A 19447-nucleotide genomic window follows, 5' to 3' on the forward strand; every position below is an offset into this window, starting at 1 on the left:
AGCACTGAGTGGCGAATGGAGCCTGATTAAAACTGCGCACAAAGTGTACAGTATGTGCAAATGCCTCAGTTATTAAAAAAAAAAAAAAAAAAAAAGGTCGAATATTAGCTTTGCAGTGGTGAACATTTTTTTTAAACTGTCCGTGCAGTTTATATTTTTGTCGGTAGGTGGCGACATTGCCCAAATATTGGAACCCATGCTGCCTTCAGGGACATTACGGAGTTTTTTATGCGATAGGAAAAGGGAAAGGTACTTCTTATTTCGTCATTTAATCCCTTTGTGGTTTTCACAGTCATTTCAGTTTCATCAAAACGAATCTGCTACATCTGGACCAATAATAAATAGCATGCGACACAAAGTCATAAATAAATGTTAACTGGATGTGAGCATTGAGAATTATTATGACTATCGACGTACTAAATTTTTTTCATATGGATTTCAATTGACACTTTTGTCCTTGCATAACAAACTACCGTGCGTAGTTACAAAAAGCTCCGTCTATAGGTCCGAAATGAAAGTGGTGATGGACGAAATTGAACGACTGACTGTAAACTAAACTACAAAAACAACTAATATGTCTTGTAAAAAAAGATTAAATTTATTATTTAGTTAAAGTTGAAGTCCATGGTATTCTGCCGCTCGCATTTTATATAAATTATATAACCACTGTCGTGTTTTGTATGAGTAATCAGCATAAATGCATTTCAGGTATTGACTAGCGAAAACTGCAAGTTTCAAATCTGGATAACGGGACGATTGTGTTTTAAAAACTCGCCGGTCTAATTTTTCTTGGTATCCTGAATGCACCGCAAGACACAGACCATCGACAGCAGAGATTAGCAGGACACTGTTGCTTCAGAAGAGAGCGTTTTCTCTCACTAAATTCTTACAACACTTCTATTAACAGCGCGACGTGACGATGGAGTTCAACACATAAAGTCGGAGCTTCTTTAAAGCTGCCAGCGGAGGGAAATGACATGTCGACGGGGGAACTTGGGGCTGAGATTTCTGGGGGATTGAAGTGCACTGTGACGCCTGTTCTGCTCTAAAAGAGACGGGGGTGAGCTGCAGCCAACTGAAGTTTACTACTGTTTCCTCGATAACAAAGGAGCAACATTTTTCACTTTCCGAAGCCTTTATTCGACGCCGCGACAATTGGTAAAGACTCGGAGGGGATTCAAAATGCAGGACCGAGACATTTTGTGTTTGCGTTGAGAAAGGTAAGCCCGGTTTGAAGTTAAAAGCAGGCGGAGAGCTGAGCTTGTGCGCTAGCTAGCATTAGCCTACGTGCCCCGTCGCTAAACTGTTGGCTGGCTGCGGCTATTTGCTGGAACGTCCACAATTTTCCTGGCAAAAGTATCGCAAAGTGATGCTTGTAGAGTGAGTCTGTTGTGAAACAAACTCCCCTGAGCCAAAATTGATTACTCAATTGGTCTTGAGGGCTTAAAGTACCGCGCCGCTAACAAAAAAGAGGCGTTTTATAACACTTGGTCTCTCTAAAGGAGAACGCGTCGTGGGATTAAAACTTTTAATTTAGCCCGCTTAGCACTTTCCCAAACTTTTTGTCTCTGCGTCAGGACATGGAGCTCAGAGAGGCGCCGTCTGAGTAGCATTGGTCGAGACCGCCCTCTCCGCCGCCCGCACCGCGTTCAGCCGCGCCAACTAAATGTAAAGGACCCCCTCGGTTTCACGCCATCATGGACGTCTATCCCCAGCCGAGCGGCGAAATCCAGAGGAGGAACCCCCAGCATGACTTCGAGCTCATCCAGAGGGTGGGAAGCGGAACATATGGAGACGTGTATAAGGTAGGCTGAATGTGCTGGTTCCCACAGTCTGTCACAGGAGCTGGAGCTGGTTTGGTTTACCCAATTTGTGACTAATCAGTCCACATAAACTGTGTGCTGTTTGTTTTGTAAGCATGTGACGACCACGTTTGACTTTAGTTTTTGACTGAATCCCAACATCCATATCTTTCTTGGGGTCGGGGGAGGGAGGGGCATAACTATGAGTATGCTTCATTAAAACTGTATGATTTTGGCTACATATAGTAACTTTTTTTTTTTTTAGCAATTTATGGAGCAATTAGCTGCTTAGTCAGTCAGCTGTTTGCTCAGGTGGAGCCTGCAGTCATTGACTTTGACAGGCGTGCTGTTTGCAGCTTGCCACTTTAAAACGGTGTTACAGAAAGTGGCACATTTAGTTTGCAGAAATTGTTTAAAATAAGAACCTTTAAAAAAAATAGCTTAATTCTCTTGGAACATAGCAGCTTCTGCCAGCTAACTGACAATGCTCAGAAACAAGTAGGGGAGGGGAAGAGGGGCTTTACTCTGCGCTTCAGTGGGAGGACATTATGGACACTCCCCACTTTCTGGGACATAATTTAAGGACTTCAGTTGGTAGCAAAAATGTTGAAATAATTTCCTTTTAATTCATTGTATTTTCTAATTCCTTAAACTGGTTACTGCATTTTATTAGAGTTGTTGTTACTAAGTGCCAAATGTATTTTTGTAATCTCTACATAATTTATTTTTAAACCAAAAGCCTAACACATTATTGCATGTAGGTGTTTAGTAAGTAAAGAATTGGTGTTCAGCAAGAGTTTAGCTCTGCAGGAACACAATGTCACCATAACCTCTGATGTTTACATTACATGTTGGCAGAGTGCTGCCATGAATATCTGATGAAAATTTAAAAGGCAAACAATGACATCAACCAAACCGAAGTGGTCCACAGTTTATGTATCTTTTTTTTAAATATATTTCTGAAACTGTGACAGTGGCATATGTTTGCAAACCATCAGTGGGACATTAAAAGTCTGACTGGGCTTATGTTTTCTCACAAGTTCATTGGTTACTGTATATGACGTGTTTTGTGCTAATGGGCTGCGTGAAAACGTTTTTCACACATCAGTAAAATCAACTGAGGTGTTGTGACCTGAAGTGTGGAAACGTCTTCTTTTCCTTCTTGACTTGTTTCAGCCACACCGTTGTAACGGATCAGGGATTGTTCGTTAAAAATAATGACAGACAGAAAATGGCGCATCATATTTCCCCCACAGTTATTTCCTTGAGTTTTATTTTCCTGGGCTGCCCTTTGCTTATTTAGTCAGCTACAAACTCACTGACCATCCGATCCAGAGGTGAAAGTACAGCCCGCCCGCCGTGGCCTCCCTGCATACAAAGCTCCTCTGGTCAGCTCCCCCCACCTCGAGTCAGGCCACTGGTGGAATGTAGCGCCTGGTATTCACACAGCGCTCCCAGGCGGGACGGCTGCAGCGGGCTGAAATACGATCCAGCCCCTGTCTAAACACGCGCTTTACTAAAGGGTGTGTTCAGAGCTAAAATGACAGCGGAAACACCTCAAATAGGAACTGCAGGAAAATAGGAAAAATGTCCCCATTTAGGTTGTCTTGCACAGATCTGTTTTAGGAAGCAGCTTTCCTAGACTTTGGATAGTTACTACAGACTTTTAAAGATGGCTGGGATGGTCCGAAGCAATAAGAACCCAGTAGGAAAAAATAAATGGATTTTGTTCAGTTTATAATGTTGTTGACATTTCTTAAATGTTGGAGCAGGGGCATGTTGACATTTATGTTTCTTCACCACACAGTTCCTTTTTTAAAGATATACTTACTGTTTTTGTCAATAGAAAATGTTTTTTTTTTCCCATACAGTACAGGGTTTCCTTTAATTGATCGTGTCACACTGCTATGGCAAAATAAAAGCTGCCACAGCTTCAAAATAATTTTTTTTTGTTTTGTTTTTTCCAATATGTTAAAACAATGAAAATCATCTGATGCTTACAGAGCCAATATATGTGCAGTTCCACTCACCATAAGCAGAGTTTGAAATTAATTTAAATAAATATCAGTAAAAAGTTACTTCACATTGAAAAAACCAACAATACTAGCTCCTGCCTGTCTGGCTGTGACGCTGCTCTCAAGGTGAAGTAAAACTAGAGACAACCATCTGAAGTAGAGGGAGCGAAAAGGCTAAAAATGTTACCTAACAAAGGTTGAGTTGAATGTGTTTTTTGTTCAAAACAGGGTGCTTGGTGGAGGTCTATTGTTAGACAAATGTCCGGTGTGTTGACAGGAGGTTTTGTAAATGATTGTTTTGAACTTGAAACATCAAATTAAGTTTCATTTTCAACCAAATTATAAGAGATTTTTAGTAATTATGTCGCTATTTTTTTTAATTTTTTACAAGCAATAAAGCACATATATATTTTTTCAAAACAAGTCGGAAGTGCGTTCAAATAAAACCACCTGTTGCCACCCACGGCCTTTGTTGTCTTTTTGTCGGAAGACAACAGCCTGCATCCGTAATGTTTCAGATACAAAGGTTCCCTGGTATTTAATCAGCAGCATTGTCAAACTTGTGTTTAGCATACTTCATATTTTTTTGAAAACAACATCTGTGAGAGAACAGGGCCGTAAATAAGCACATTCAACTGAGAGGCGCAATATTGGATCAGTGTGAGCCCAGCAGTCATGGTGTGCCTCAGCCGTCCACACAGTTCCTTTATTTTGTAATCCTTTCCAAATAAAAGTGGAGTGAAAACAGGTGCAGGATTTCTCTAGTTTTTTTTTTTTTTGTTTTTTTTGTTCTGTGGCTGGAAAGCATCTTGGAACATAATTTGCACAAAGAGATGAATCTCTAGAAAGTTATCGAGTGTTTCAGCAACAATTCATCTCTCAAAGCTACTTGAATACACAGTAAGAGTAATTTCCCCCTTTCTTCATCAGAGCTGTGCATTCTCACAAGCATACATATCCCATCATTTACAGTCACTTTACTTATTAATAATGCCTTGGTCTTGCATACTTGATGAAGAGATGAGACGTCAGCATTTCTGCAGCATTCGTTCAGAGGCTTTTGTATTTATTTTCACAAAGTGTTGGAGTTTCCAGCAGGCATGTAGAGAGAGAAGAATAGGATAAAATGGATTGAAAAACCCAGACATTTTGTTTATCTTTTATTGCTAATTAAATTGGCAGAAAAATTCCCTAAAAGTGATCTGAGCTTCATAAATCTAGAAGCTCACCAGCTTCTGACTCCTTTTGTGAACTCGTCCTGATGGGTGAAAAGAGCCTCAACTTCCTCTCAGATTGTTGAAATTCTGCGCGTCACAGAATCTGGGAGCCACAAGGCAGTTTCATGTGAGGTGTGCGTTATTGCAGCTGCTGCTGCTGTTCTTACGAATTTCTCGTCTGCAGCTTGCGTATAAACATCTGGGTGGCTACGTCTGGCCGCTTCTCCCAATATTAATGATTGGTTATGTCTATTGCTGTTAATGGGATCTTGAATTTTGGAAGTTTTTCCAATTTTCCACTTTTTTGTTTTTCCTTCTTCTAATTGTCTCCTTTGCACAGAAGCGACTGCAGTACTTATTCGCCTTAAGACATGTGAAAAACGCTGTTATGCCAACAGCATATTCTTATAACTTGAATATTTTTAATCATTAACCACCTTTAGCAGTGTAGGTCTTCTCTATTTATGATTGGCTAAATGTTTTCAATGGTTGATTTATTTATTTTTTCTTTCCGACAGACCAGGCTGACAGCCTGGAATGGTTTACAATAAAGCGCCAGCTAAAATCTAAACAGAATAAGTTTGTTGTTCCTAGAAAGCAACAATTGGCTGTACATTTTTTTTCTAATTTTGACTCTTCCACTGTCGTGATGCCTGGACAGTCCCTTACAAAAGGAGTTTGTTGCTGCAACTTTTCAGTTACTTTGGTTTTGTTGCCATTTGCTACACACATCAGCACTGTAGCTAAAAACAACAAAAGTATAATAAAAGCATTTTTGGACAGTTTTATACACGTCACTTTGGTATTGAAAATGAAAGGAAGCTATTGGATGTTGAAACAAATTCCTAATTGTACATACAAAAATGTTAATTCTAAATTTGTCAAGAATTGGATGTGAAATAAGGAACTGAGTCGCAAAAGACTCAACACTTCAGTGATGAACATAAATGTAAAAAGAAAACGGTACATTTTTTCCAGAAAAGCTTTATTAAAGTCATAGCAAGGTGAATAGAATAAAGTATTTAAGAAATGAGTTGCAGTCAGAAGATATTACGGCTCCATCTCTCACATGAAAACCAATTTCAGAACTTCTCCTTTTCTGCTTCAGCTTTTTTCAAGTTGGTCACTTCAACTTTAGGAAGTGTAAAGTGAGACACAGGTTGCAAACAAGTGTGGAGTTACGAAACGCGCACACTTTAAAGCAGAACTGTCGAAAGGTTCCAGCGTGAAAAAAAAAAGATGTCTCATTGCTGTGCAGACATGCAACAGAGCAATGGCTTGACAATAAAAAGGCCTCATTCTGTTAATATATTCATTTTTGTGCGTTTTGCATTTCAAAGTGTTCTACCACTCTATTTCCTTTATTGAAAGCTGGTAGCTGAACAAAAGTGATGAATGTTATCCACACTGCATGGGCTTGTTTTTTGTTTTGTCTTCTTTTTACGGTTGATTTAGCATCACTTCCCATCACTTCTCCTCATGGATTAGGGAGTCTCTCATCTTGACCTGGATTCACAAGACCCACATCCTGCTTTGACACAGAAATTTCACAAGGCATGAGTAATTGTTGGGATGAGCGGTGGACCACCGCAATGAATTCAGTTGTCAAATGTAAAAAAAGCCACACTTTGAACATTGTAATTTACATATATAAAGAGAGACTGAATTATAAATCCATTAAAACGTACCACAAACTTGACTTAAGCAAAGCTCATTTGAGATATTGAAAGATTTAAGGCTGACTTTGTTGAATAGATTTGCTTTTTGCAAGTCAAGTGATGCTTTTTCTTCTTTTTATTCAAATGAACTAGGAATCTCCCGATATATTGATATCAGAAATCTGGTTGATATCAGGCAAAAACAAGTATCTGATTATATTGACTTTCCAGAAGATCTCTGGTCCAGTATTTAGTCTTCCCCAACATTTCTGTCTCGCACAAACATCCATTGGTTAGTAATAAAAGGCTCACTTGTTCTTTCATTAATACCTCTTGATCAACCCGTCTCTAACATTCCACACTACAAACTAAGTAATAAATGTAAGTATGATTCAAGCCGGTATTGGAACAGTGTCGGTACCGGCCAATTCCCAAAGCTACTATAATCAGTATCGGAAGTGGAAAATCAGGACATGCCTAAAATAAATTGTAGAGGCATGACTTGTGGGATCCAGTCTATTTTATTTATAAATCACCTTAAAAAAACAAAAACAGTAGGTCTACCCAAAGTGCTGTGCAACATGCACAGATACAACTGAGACGATAATAGCATTAAGATCAAAACAGTAAAAGCAGAATAAGATGGAATTTAAAAATAGAAGACAACAAGCCAACTTGAATTGTTTCAAAAGCCACTGAAGACAAAGAGCGATTTCAAGCAAATTGAGGCGTTTTCACACCTGATAATATGGTAGACGGTTTGATTGGGGACCAAAATTGCAGAATTTGTTAGTTTTCCATCTGGTACTGGAAACTTGGATCATTTGTCACACTACACTGTGTCAAATGATCCAAACTAATTGAAAAACTTATTTTGTCACTTATTTGGTAACAGACCACTTGCCTTTTCTCCCTCTTTTTCATTTGTTTTGTTTCTCTTAACCCAGTCTGCTTCCTGCTGTTGGAGCGGTGTCCGGTCTTGTTGCGTTCACACACGCATTCGAACCAGACTTTCTAGATGAACAAACTGGAGCTTTAATACAGCTGATTAAACAGAACTTTAAGTCCTGCACTCTTAAAAACGTCAACAGAAATTTCTTAATGACAGACTTGTTCTACAAACTAAAAATGCCCAATATGCTCTGGATGTCAGATTTGATTCAACCAACATCAGCTGGCCAGCTGATCTGAGGGCTCTTGGTGAAACATAATGCTGGAGCAAATTCAAAGAACGTCAAAAGAAAGATTTTAAAATCAATTCTTTGTTGCACTGACAGCCAATGAAGGGATGACAGAGCAGATGAGATGTTTGTGGTTAAAATCCATTTGAACAAAGTGAGCTCAGCATAGAGCGAATTGCAGTAATCTAGTTGCGTTGTGAGAAGAGAGCAAGGAGTTTTATCTGACAAGCAGCCTGATATAATCAAGAAGAAGCTTTTCTGCAAAACTCTTCTGGTTGTAGTGGTATTGAATGAGGCTGAGGTTTTAGTGTGCAGAAGATTTTTATCACTTTGCACAGAATCAAACATCTCACCAAAATGGCATTTTATTGCTTTAATGCCCCCTATGTATCTAGGTTGTTTTAATGGTCATTACATTTTATTGGTTTCAGATTGCTCATGTTTTATTTGCTCGATGAATTGTTTAAAAAGGAGAATAATGTTGAAACCTTTCTAAACATCCTTCAACTTTAGTAAATTCCTTTCATTGCATTCTACTTCGCTACTTTAGAGCGTAAGCAGCGATTTCTGAATTGATTAATCTGCTGCTCAAAGCAAACATTTGGTCCATAATCCCCCTTTCATTTGATCCTGTTAGGGGTCACCAGGATGTATCATCTGTCAGCATTTGCTCTATAATGTCAGGTTACCGTGAAAAATGTGTCGCATCCAAGCGAGTCCCATATCCAACACGTGGAATCAAAACAACTCTGATCAGCTGTTACGAATCAGTATACAGGTTGTAGTTTCATTATCGTATGACTCAACTCTAAAGCATCAATATCACCAAAGGTTCTGTGGTTTTTTGTTTGTTTTTTTTCCCCTTTTGTTGACATGCTCCTTACTTTGGTCGTTTGTCTTTCAGGCTCGAAATATTCAAACAGGAGAGCTTGCTGCTGTGAAGATCATCAAGTTGGAACCAGGTAGGAGTCGATTGTTATCTTTTTATGTCTTGTTTCTTTTTTTAATCGCATTGAACTGTTAAATTATTGGTTTGTTCTCCTTCTAAAGGTCTGAATGGGTGTATTTTTTCAACAATTTGAATTAAAACCTAGGGATGTCTTAAAAGAGTTCATAGGGTGTTACAACTTTAACTGTTATCCCTGTCTCTTGTGCTCTTAAGAAAGGAAAGGTTTGGCCTATAATCACAATTATTTTGTGTGTGTGTATGATGGGTATAGGAAGAGATTTATGACCGTGCCCAGCTCCGGGTCTGCGCCAGTAATGACCCAGTGACAGAGTTAGTGTGATCCAGATTACAGGGATTACGAAGAAGAGCTTTGCACCAGACGTGCAGACAAAACTGTGCTGATTACCGGCCAGGAAAGGAAGAGATTCACTTCTCTGTTTTTGGTTTCATTCATCTCGGCACGGTCGATTGTCCCCCGGTGGGATGATTAATGTGCTTTGTTTAAATTACACATTTGTTTAGTTTCCTCTAAAGCTCAGTTGGATTAAATTATTAAGGTTGATCTCTTTCTTGATAATATGGAAATAAATAATAATTTGACCTAAAATAATAACATTTTTTTGGAATTTTTTTTTCTTGGGAGATCAAGGATCAGCATAACTTAGGAAATTTTATAACTTTCTAAAATATGTTTTGCAATACTTTGCAAGACACTATTTTTTTCACTCTTAAATAGACCTCCAATGTATTGGCCTCAAGTCTGAGCAGGAGACTCAGCAGGCTTAACCCAAATTTCCTTGAATCAGAACCTTCATAGTGTCCAGTGAACCTTTTTTTTTCCTTTCTGGTTTATTTCCCCCCACCACTGAGTCTCTTTTTATCACCAACGTCAGCCTTTTCTGAAACTCAGCGGTGTCCTTCTCTTCAGCGAGCTGCAAACTTTCCAGAAGGAGAACGCACGCAGAAGAGTACAAATATTATATTTCATCAGTGTGTGAATCTCACACACAAATCAGTGTTGCTTTAGTTTCTTATTGTTCTTGTTTGTCCTTTTCCCCTTTGTGTTTTATTGCTCAGAGCTGTTTTAGCTTGTGCTGCTTCCTTCCATCTGTCGATCAGCAATTCCACGACATGTTCTTGTTTTGATTCATTTGGATTTGTGATTTAGTGGTCTTGTTTACATCTTTGAATCACCATAACCGAGGCCTTTAGTAAGCACAAGGTGTTGCTGGAGAGAAAATAGTACTTTTACACAGCAGGAATGGCAGCAGAAGGAACATTTATAGACTCGACATTAAAAACACAACACATTTAAACTTAATTTTAGACTTCCAGTGTTTTTATTTAGGAGAAAGACCTTTTTTTTTTTAATGCACAGGTTTTTATGCGAGTCGTTTCTCTGTGCCAGAGGTAAACTGCTTTGGGTGGATGGTGCAATCCGACAGGTTAGACGAGAAGTCGTAGTGCTGGCATAAAGTGCACAGCTAGGAGTGTTGAGGCCTCCGGGGCTGCAGAGCACTGGGGTTTATCTAACTGATCGTTGAACATAGTGACAACCAAAATGACGTCAATGTTAGCTTTTTTTGTTTTTGCTAACCTGACGCACCAAGTCTTACATGTGTTGGGTTTTGTCAAACGACGTGACCGCTTCAGCTTCTGCTTAACGGGTTTAAACAAACGGTAACTTAGTTTTCCAATTTCTACCCGACATATTTCTCATTCAGACCTCTAACTCTAGAAATAAGCGTTTTTTATGAACTTAAAATCTAGAGACTTGTACACAATGAATTGAAATTTGACACGGAGATCAAGAATGTGTGTATTCAGAGTAGAGAGGAAGTGGCTACATTCTCGGGCCTACACTCATCAAGAAGAGAGGTCTGTGCGGTGACAAGTTACTTTTTTTCTCTTTTAGGTCAAGCTTAGTCACGTCATTGCAATTAAATTTGCTTAAACATTTGTCACTCTTTGCTCGCTATCATTAAAGGCATCTGAAAACAGCTCCAGTAGTTCCTCCTTCTGTTTGTACATACCGTACACATGCTTTTTTTTTATTCTGCAACTTCAGTTCAAGGCCAGCTGATGTTTATTGCTGCAATGTTTGGCTCTTATAAGCATTCCTTCAGACTTGCATTTAAGCAGCACGAGGGAGGTTAAAGTCCAGCAAATAATTTGGTGTCTCAATCATCGTGTAAAGTGAGAAATATTTATAACGCTTTAACCTTTTCACTTAAAACACGTTACAACCATAAACTCCATGTGCTTTATTTGAAATTTTGTGATAAAACATGTTCACAGTCGTAAACTGGAAAGAGTTTACGACGCATTGTAGGAAATGTAGGAACGTTCTTGGGGGTCAAATATTTTTTTTTTTTGTATTTTTTTAATTTGATTTAATGAGTTATTAAATCAATGAGTTTAATAACTACCGCATAAAATATGAGTTTATGGGGTAGGAATTCATGTTTCTAACGTCGTCCTACTCCTTTTCAAGCATGTTAAGATTATTGTGGTACAATATATTGCTATTATGTTGGAAATAAATAAACAAAAAATGACATGAATAAATGAATGTGAACAAATTCAACTTTATGGCCAAGATCAGATTGATCATTTCATCCCTAAATGTGATGAGGTTGAGTTATTTTTCAAAGAATATTCAATAATGTGCAAAGTTGGTCAAGACACAGTCTGAAACACTACTTTCTTTTTTGCAATTGTTGCAAAATGGTTTTGTGGAGTATTAAATTATGGATGCCGAGTACAAATGCATGAAACACCTTTTCTTTTCTTTTTCTTTTAATTTTGAAAAAATAAAAAATAAACTACCTGTTCTAGATTGTAACCTGCATAGTTTATAATGTAGAGCTCTGCACAGCTACACTATAGTGATTAGACTGAGTTTTAATGGTTTTTATGAGTCTATTGAGGAGCACTGTTTATATACTATCCTGAAAACAGAATTCTCTTATTTGGTTTTGGGAATTCTACACATTCTGTTTGCAGATATTCTGCCTTTAACTCGTCATTGCATGGAAATGTTTTTCTGCAGCACCTCATAGCCGGATACTTCTTAACCTCCTGTTAATACATTCCAGGTTGTGTGTGTGCACAGCTGGGAACAACTTGACTTAAATGTTTCTTTTCTTCACTACCTTTTGGTCATGTGCGTTGCAGTACAGTCAAGTAGAAAGCTGCCCTGGAAATTGGCCTTTACTGCAAGCTTCATAGGATGTTTCCTGTGTTGTACTTGTCTGCTCTGTAGTCTTTAATATCAGTGATGAAGAGCTGGTTTGTTTTGGTATTTTTATGAAGTAAACTGAGTCTTTTTGAAGACTGAAGCTTGCCTATGTCACTATTTCTTTTATTCTAGCCTCATTAAAATGTTTTCAACACATCAGTGACTGAGTCGTCTTTTTAGGTTTTGTGAAAAACCACAAACCGAATAGGTTGATTACCAGTGTGTCTGTTGCAATAAGCAGTCAATTAAGTCAAGTCTCTATGCATAGCACGTTTCAGCAATAAGGCAGTTCAAAGTACGTCATAAAAACATTATATAGTCATCAGTTATGAAATGAGCAATAAACATTACATTTTGTCAAGTGCCATCATCAAAACCGTCTTTACACAATAAATATTGTGTATTTATTGTGTAAATACACAATAAATACACAATATTTATTGTGTATTTATTGTGTATTTAAGACACTACACACATGCCAAGTTTCTCTAGGTCTTGTGCCAACATTAGTCCTTTAATCCTGGAAATGTTCTTCAGGTGATAGAAGGCTGACTTTGTAATCGTCTTTATGTGGCTGTGAAGGTTCAGGTCAGAGTCTATCAGTTGGGCCTGATCTCTAGTTTCTAGCTGTAAGAGCTGAATCTGTGACTAGATTGTTTCTTTGTAGGTCCAAAAATAATAACTCCGGTTTTGTTTCTGTTCAGCTGGAGAAAGTTTTGGCACATCCACACATTTATCTGTTCTAATAAACTGTTTTGTGCTTGGATGGATTTGAAGTAACCTGGTGGCATCTTGATATAGAGCGTAGTTATGGTAACTAGTCCCATTTCTTAACCTGAGTTGGTGGGAGCACATGGATGTCTAAATAGGAGGGATCCCAGGGTCATTGAACCTCAGGGGACTTCTGCCCGCTTCAAAGAGAAATTACCTACAGGCACAAAGAAGTCCCTGTTCTTCATGTAAGATTTGAACCAGTTGAGTACTGGACCGGAGAGTCCGACCCAACTCTCCAGTCCTTTTAGCAATATGTCGTGGTCAACAGTCTCAAAAGCTGCACTGAGGTCCAACAGAACCAGCACTGTGGTTCTTCCACAGTATGTGTTCATATGGATGTCATTGAACTCTTTGATAAGGGCAGCCTGAGTACTACGGTCGGCCCGGAAACCAGACTGGAAGACGTTAACGCTGTTGGTCATTGTTAAAAAGCTATTTGTCTTTTGAAAAAGCTTTTTTCAATAACTTTGCTGATTGATTGAAGGTTTATCGCATTATAAATTAAAGGGGGCTCAATGATTCCCATTATTTTTATTTATTTTTTTTTGCACAATTTTGTTTAGAGATTTCGTTGTAATTCTGGTTTCAAAATCAAATGTACAAGCGTGGACCTAAGAGGAGAAGCGAGCAGCACAGACGCTGGTGTGTAATTTTTATTTTTGTTTCATTTCTTTATGGCCGTTTTATTTCAGATGTTTAAAATATCTTCCAGTTCCAGTGTGAAGTTTTCTGTACAAAATGAAAGTTCATTGGTCTGTCAGAGAGTGAACTTGCATTACTATGCCAATTTCACCACAGTGTTTGAAAATGATCTCAAAACGACAATATTGTCATTCACAGCAATAATTATGGGGACAATTTATCATCTAGCTAAATTTATTATTGTGACAGGCCTAGTTTATTTACTTATTGAATTGTTTTTGTCCTTTATAATTGCTTGTTTTGTTTTTTTGTCCTTTGAGATCTGAATATATAAAGGCCACTATGAATAAAATCTATTGCTGTTTATTATTTTCCTGCAGTTTAACTATTTGTCAGGTTTAAGTATAATTATTTTTTTTATGTCTCTTTGTTTTCAGGAGATGACTTTTCCATCATTCAGCAGGAAATCTTCATGGTGAAGGAATGCAAGCACCACAACATTGTGGCCTACTATGGGAGCTACCTCAAGTAAGATCCAGCTGAAAATAACCCTGCTTTTTTTTTGTTTTTTTTGTCTTTTAATCCAGACTTTTCTGCTCTCTCCCAGTCGGTCCACTGTGAAACATTTACAAAATGTAAACGCTACCGTGTTTTTTATGTTTTTTTTTTAACCAACCACCAGACAAATGCCACACGTTGTGTATTTAATTACTTCATCACACTAAAGCGTGAAACTATGACTCAAGGGTTTCAGCCTAATTTCAGTGCCCCGGTGCCGCTTTTATGTTCTACAGAGGTCCGTCTTTTTTTTTTTAAGGCTTTTTATCTTTTGAGGAAGTAGACTCGGTCCGCCCAAAACTGCCTCAGAGTTCCAGCAGGTTTAACTGGATTTGAAGGCTCTGAACTCTTTTTATATGGCTGTTAGCTCAAGCGCACAGGTTGCAGCGCAGCAGGTATGTCTTGTGTAGTCTTGCCACACAGAGCTCAGCTGGGTACAGTGGAACAGTAATGACCAGCCCCACCGTGCATTAATTACAGGAACTACGTTTTTTTTTTTTTTTTTTTTTTTTTTTGTGGCAACGTTCAAGGTTATGTTTAATGTAATAACTCAACTTGTTTGCGCACAAAGCAAAATAGGTGTGAAAAAGTAACACTGCAAAAGGAGATCGGGTGCTTGCTAGAATTATGTCTTCTGCTTAAACAATCATGCTGTTTTTTTTTGTTTTTTTTTTTTGCATTTATCCCATAATTAGATTCTGGATTAAACATCTGGTACCAGGCTAGACATCTTCTTTACTTGGTAATGACAGCAAGTTTAAGAAAACAACTGTAAGAAAAGTTTAGAAAGAAACCGCCTGGTCCTGCTTTGCTAAATTACCCAAAGTAAATTGACCAACTTTGCTTTGGCAGTCATACAAATTTCTCATATTGAAAAGCCTTTTTCAATATGACAATATTGTCATATTGTTTTTGTGGGATTTTTTGTTTTGTAATAAAACAGGTAGTGGTTCATAACTGTGAAGGAGGCAAGAACAAATGAACAGAAAGAAATGCATGCAAATAATAATGTCACTTGGGGAATGTCATAGGAAGTCCGATATGCAGGTTCCCACAAGCGATGTGGGAGAAAACAGAAAACATGCAACAGAAAGTGCTCAGGTCATCTGAGTCCAAAATTATTTGGCATATATGTAAAAAAAAATTGGTAGAAGATTCAGAATCATGACACACAATCGCCATGATTGCAGCATCAGACTGTGAGGATCCTGTAGCTCTGCATTTTATCTTGACTGACCTACAAAACATATCAAACAGTAGATGTTTGATCTTATTGTTTATCTGATTTTTCTTTTTGTTTTTGTCTCCTCAAGTCGAGAAAAACTTTGGATATGTATGGAATACTGTGGTGGAGGATCCCTGCAGGACATTTATCATGGTGAGCTGATTAATTCTGTTTCTGAAAAGTCTTCTTTATGAGATCTACTGCTTGAATTCTACAAGAACTGAATGACCTTGTGTTTTTACAGTCACGGGGCCTCTGTCAGAGCTCCAGATTGCATATGTCTGCAGAGAAACCTTGCAGGTAAATGTATCCCAAATTAGGAATACAAGTTGTATTTTATTGTGTATTCTTATTTTTTTATTTTTTCTTATCAATCGACTCAATGATTAATCGACAAGGGTCACTTTCTTAGAAACCTGAGTTTTCTCTGGTATCAACAGGGCTGGCTGTCTTTCTGTAGCATAAAGGGTTACATTTTTCATAATGCTGATTTAAAAAAAAAAAAACTCAAGCTATTTAGGTGAAACTTCAGGAGTTTGTTGAGTATTTGTATTTCAAAACAACCACATGAAATGTATTTTTCATCCCACACTGGACTCTGTTCGGACCGTTACGCTCTCCTGTTCTGGCTTAGCCCTGCCAACTTTGTTTCTGTATCAACTGGTTCCACTTAGTGATGAATGGAAACCAAACTACAAGACTATAAGAAGGTCTAAGCAAACATTATCGATTGATCTATTTGATCTCATTTTAATCTCATAGACTATTATTGACAAATAATTGTAAGTTGGTTGGTTATTTGTTTGCATTCCTAATCCAAATGCATTTCATTAATAATTCAGTGTATTATTGTGTCTAGTCAACTATTAGCTGAATATTATTTCTTTTACAGGGCTTGGGGTACCTGCACATCAAGGGCAAGATGCACCGTGATATCAAGGTATGATTACTTTCATCGTGTTGCCTTGTAATATTGAGGCAACACTTGTGTAAGTGGGAAAAATTTATAGCCGCTGCAGCACTAGTGTAAATATCTGCAAATGCATTCGTTGTTTCTGAAGCAGTCCAGTTTTGTGAAACTCTTTTACACCCCCCACCGCAGCAGAGGTGTAAATTTAAAAAGATATGGGCCGGTGCAGCTGCAGTTTTAGGTGTCAGTTGGTGCTTGATCGTGCATCATGCATATGCTCAAAACGCTGGAGCCTCACTCATATGTGTTATCAAAAAGGTCAGGGCTGGGCCTATTATCTTTTCTCAGCTCTATGCAGCAAGCGCTTCCTGTTTCCTCTACTCTCACCACAGGATGCTACCACAGAGTCTGTCAGTCACAGCCAACATAAACAATGCTAAAAGCTCCGATGGCGATGTAATTTTACTAGAAGTTAGACCAGATATCATCGTTGATTCAATCAGCAGCAACTAATGGCCGAGACATGACCCTTTGTCAAAGATCTGCTGTCGTTGTATCAACCTTCCAGATCTCTCAGGTCTTCTGGTTCTGGTCTGCTCTGCATCCCCAGAACCAGAACCAAGAGAGGAGAAGCAGCTTTCAGCATCTATGCACCAAAACTTTGGAACAAACTTGCAGAAAACTTTAAACAGCGGAAACCCTGACTTCCTTTAAATCGCAACTAAAAACACACCTGTTTAGAATTGAAGCTGTAATATGTAACAATGTATTATTCTATGTTGCATGACTTTGTGTTTATGATGTAAAGCACTTTGAAATGCCTTGCTGCTGAAATATGCTACACAAATAAAATTTGATTTGATTTGTTATGAAACCCCTGACACCAAGCTTTAAAAACTTGTTTTTGGGATTTGTCAACAGGGTGCAAACATACTCCTAACAGACAATGGAGATGTGAAGTTGGGTAAGAAACTCATCACCAAATTAGTGTTGCTTAGAGTTTAAAAACAGTTGTTCTTTGTGCATGACATGATCTGAAAAACTCCCAACTTTTTGTTGCAGCTGACTTTGGAGTCGCTGCCAAAATAACAGCTACCATTGCAAAAAGGAAGTCTTTCATTGGTACACCTTATTGGTAAGTGTAGCTACTTTAAGAGTGGCGAAACCAGCGGTGAGATACACTTCATCGCCCGTCTTCTTCGTTCAGGATGGCTCCTGAGGTTGCAGCGGTAGAGAAGAACGGCGGCTACAACCAGCTGTGCGACATCTGGGCTGTTGGCATCACATCCATCGAGCTGGCGGAGCTGCAGCCTCCGATGTTTGATCTGCATCCGATGAGGTATGTCGCACCAGTAGCAGCCATCGGTCAAACCTTCCTCATGTGATTCTCGGTCTGCTTCCTGCTTTTGTTTTTCCTCGAGGGTTTTATCACGTCTTGGTGGCTCGTGCGGTTTTCCTGTTAAAAACAAAGTATGCTTAGGTTATGAATAGAACATGATGTATGTCGTTTCACTAATTTTGGGCCACCTTCCTTTTGACTCGTTGCTTTGTTTTATCCAGGGCTTTGTTTTTGATGTCCAAGAGCAGTTTCCAGCCTCCTAAGCTAAAAGACAAAAACAAATGGTGAGTATTTGTGAGCGTGCATTGTTCTTTATGACAGAACAATGCATGTTCTGTCGGTATGATTGGCACTTAGGGTAATTTGTTTCAAGCAAGGATCTTTTTTTCTATACAGGTCTGCTGCTTTCCATAATTTTATTAAAGTCTCTCTCACAAAGAACCCAAAGAAGCGGCCCACTGCAGAGAAACTTCTACTGGTAAGTGTTTGTTTTTGGATGGGTAAAAACAGTAAATATGCTTGTTTGTCTAACTGAGATCATTATAGTGGAAAAATGTATTTCTCTTTACAACTTGAACCCAATCAGAAGAGAAGGGGTTCACCGGTTCTGTTAATGCTGCAACAGAGCTTCACAACCTGAAAAGGAGTTTTGGTTGGATTTTGTTTACCTTTTGTTCCTTAGGGTCTTTTGGAGAACTATATATTAGCTTTCCATTGCTTAGGTTTTTGTTTATATTATACAGTTCCCTAAAAAATGCTCTTCTGTCATCCTGCAGTAACGGCCTCTAAGAATACCTGTTCCTGTTGTGTAGTTTTTGAGTTTTCTTTATGTGGTGATGATTCTGGACAGTAGTGAAAGTGATGTTAAAAAAAAAACTAGCATTCTCAACTGCTAATCTTAAACACAATGTTCTGCTTATTTTGCCAGCATGTGTTTGTGGCTCAGACTGGGCTAACGAGGAGGCTTGCTGTTGATCTGCTTGATAAGATGAATAACCCAGACAACCACCAAAATTACAGCGAAGTGGACGATGACGACCTTGAGGTAATGTGGATTTTGTCTCATGTGCACTTCACTTCTTCAAATCTTGTCATACTAAAACCACAAAATTACATTTGTATGTTTTATTAGTTATATATGTGATAGGTGAACCCAAATTAATACATAATTGTGAAGTGGCCTACTTACAAAACACAATTTATGGTGGTAAATATTTCACCTTTACTTTAAATATACCATCCCCCTGGTGAAATATGGTGCTGACGGCATCATGTTTTGGGGATGCATTTTATTAGCCGGAATTATTTAGATCATTGTACATTCATGTCAGAAACGGCCAACCAAAGTCTACCTACATCCAGTTAACAGCCTAAATTAAATTAAACTTGTTAAAAATGAAAATTCTCTGTGCTATGTTGCAAAAGTAGGTAAATTTTTTTTAGACCCCATCGCATATGTAGCTGAAGCCTCAGCAACATGTGAAAGTTTGTGGTTGCAGCATTAGAGAATGTAAACAAGTTAAAGGAGTATTAGTACTTTTTGCAAGGCAGCCTCATCTTTATGAATGTCTGACTCTCATAAAGTGTTATTTGGTAAATGGGCACACTATTAATGCAAAGTTAATATATTTAACATTTAGTTGTTAAATGTAGCAACTTAAATGTTACATTTAAGGCAACATTGAAGTTGCATTAAACTAAACATTAAAGTGTAAACTTTGCATTATTTTGTCAATAATAGTGTAATTATTTACCAAATCACACTGCACGACAACAGTCATAAACATTTATAAACACTCCTCCATGTTCATGACAGATGTTATGTTTTTGACAGTGTCAGTCTTGTGCACACCTGGTCAAATAAAGTGTTACCACGTATTTCCTTTCCAAGTATCTTTCAAGTTCAACTTTATTATTTATTATTATAGATAAACCC

The 19447-nt window shown here is 38.1% G+C and overlaps 1 protein-coding gene across 8 annotated transcripts in view; it reads left to right on the forward strand.

The window, feature by feature from the left end:
- The first annotated feature begins 827 nt into the window (after positions 1-827).
- The window catches only part of map4k5 (mitogen-activated protein kinase kinase kinase kinase 5), a 35943-nt gene continuing 17323 nt past the window's right edge, over positions 828-19447 (forward strand). For 7 of the 8 annotated variants that reach the window (XM_055037985.1, XM_055037987.1, XM_055037988.1 and 4 more), the window contains exons 1-13: positions 828-1220; positions 1578-1805; positions 8778-8835; positions 13917-14007; positions 15351-15415; positions 15507-15562; positions 16155-16202; positions 17094-17136; positions 17235-17307; positions 17380-17511; positions 17733-17795; positions 17908-17989; positions 18440-18556. In XM_055037985.1, the coding sequence (XP_054893960.1) occupies positions 1698-1805; positions 8778-8835; positions 13917-14007; positions 15351-15415; positions 15507-15562; positions 16155-16202; positions 17094-17136; positions 17235-17307; positions 17380-17511; positions 17733-17795; positions 17908-17989; positions 18440-18556 (936 nt within the window). In that variant the 5' untranslated portion in view covers positions 828-1220; positions 1578-1697. The remainder of the gene's footprint in view (positions 1221-1577; positions 1806-8777; positions 8836-13916; positions 14008-15350; positions 15416-15506; positions 15563-16154; positions 16203-17093; positions 17137-17234; positions 17308-17379; positions 17512-17732; positions 17796-17907; positions 17990-18439; positions 18557-19447) is intronic. The other variant, XM_055037986.1, reaches the window with a different exon arrangement.

Source organism: Poeciliopsis prolifica, unplaced genomic scaffold (genome assembly GCF_027474105.1).
Source record: "Poeciliopsis prolifica strain line A6 unplaced genomic scaffold, Auburn_PproV2 SCAFFOLD013, whole genome shotgun sequence".
In the NCBI taxonomy this organism is placed as follows: Eukaryota; Metazoa; Chordata; class Actinopteri; order Cyprinodontiformes; family Poeciliidae; genus Poeciliopsis; species Poeciliopsis prolifica.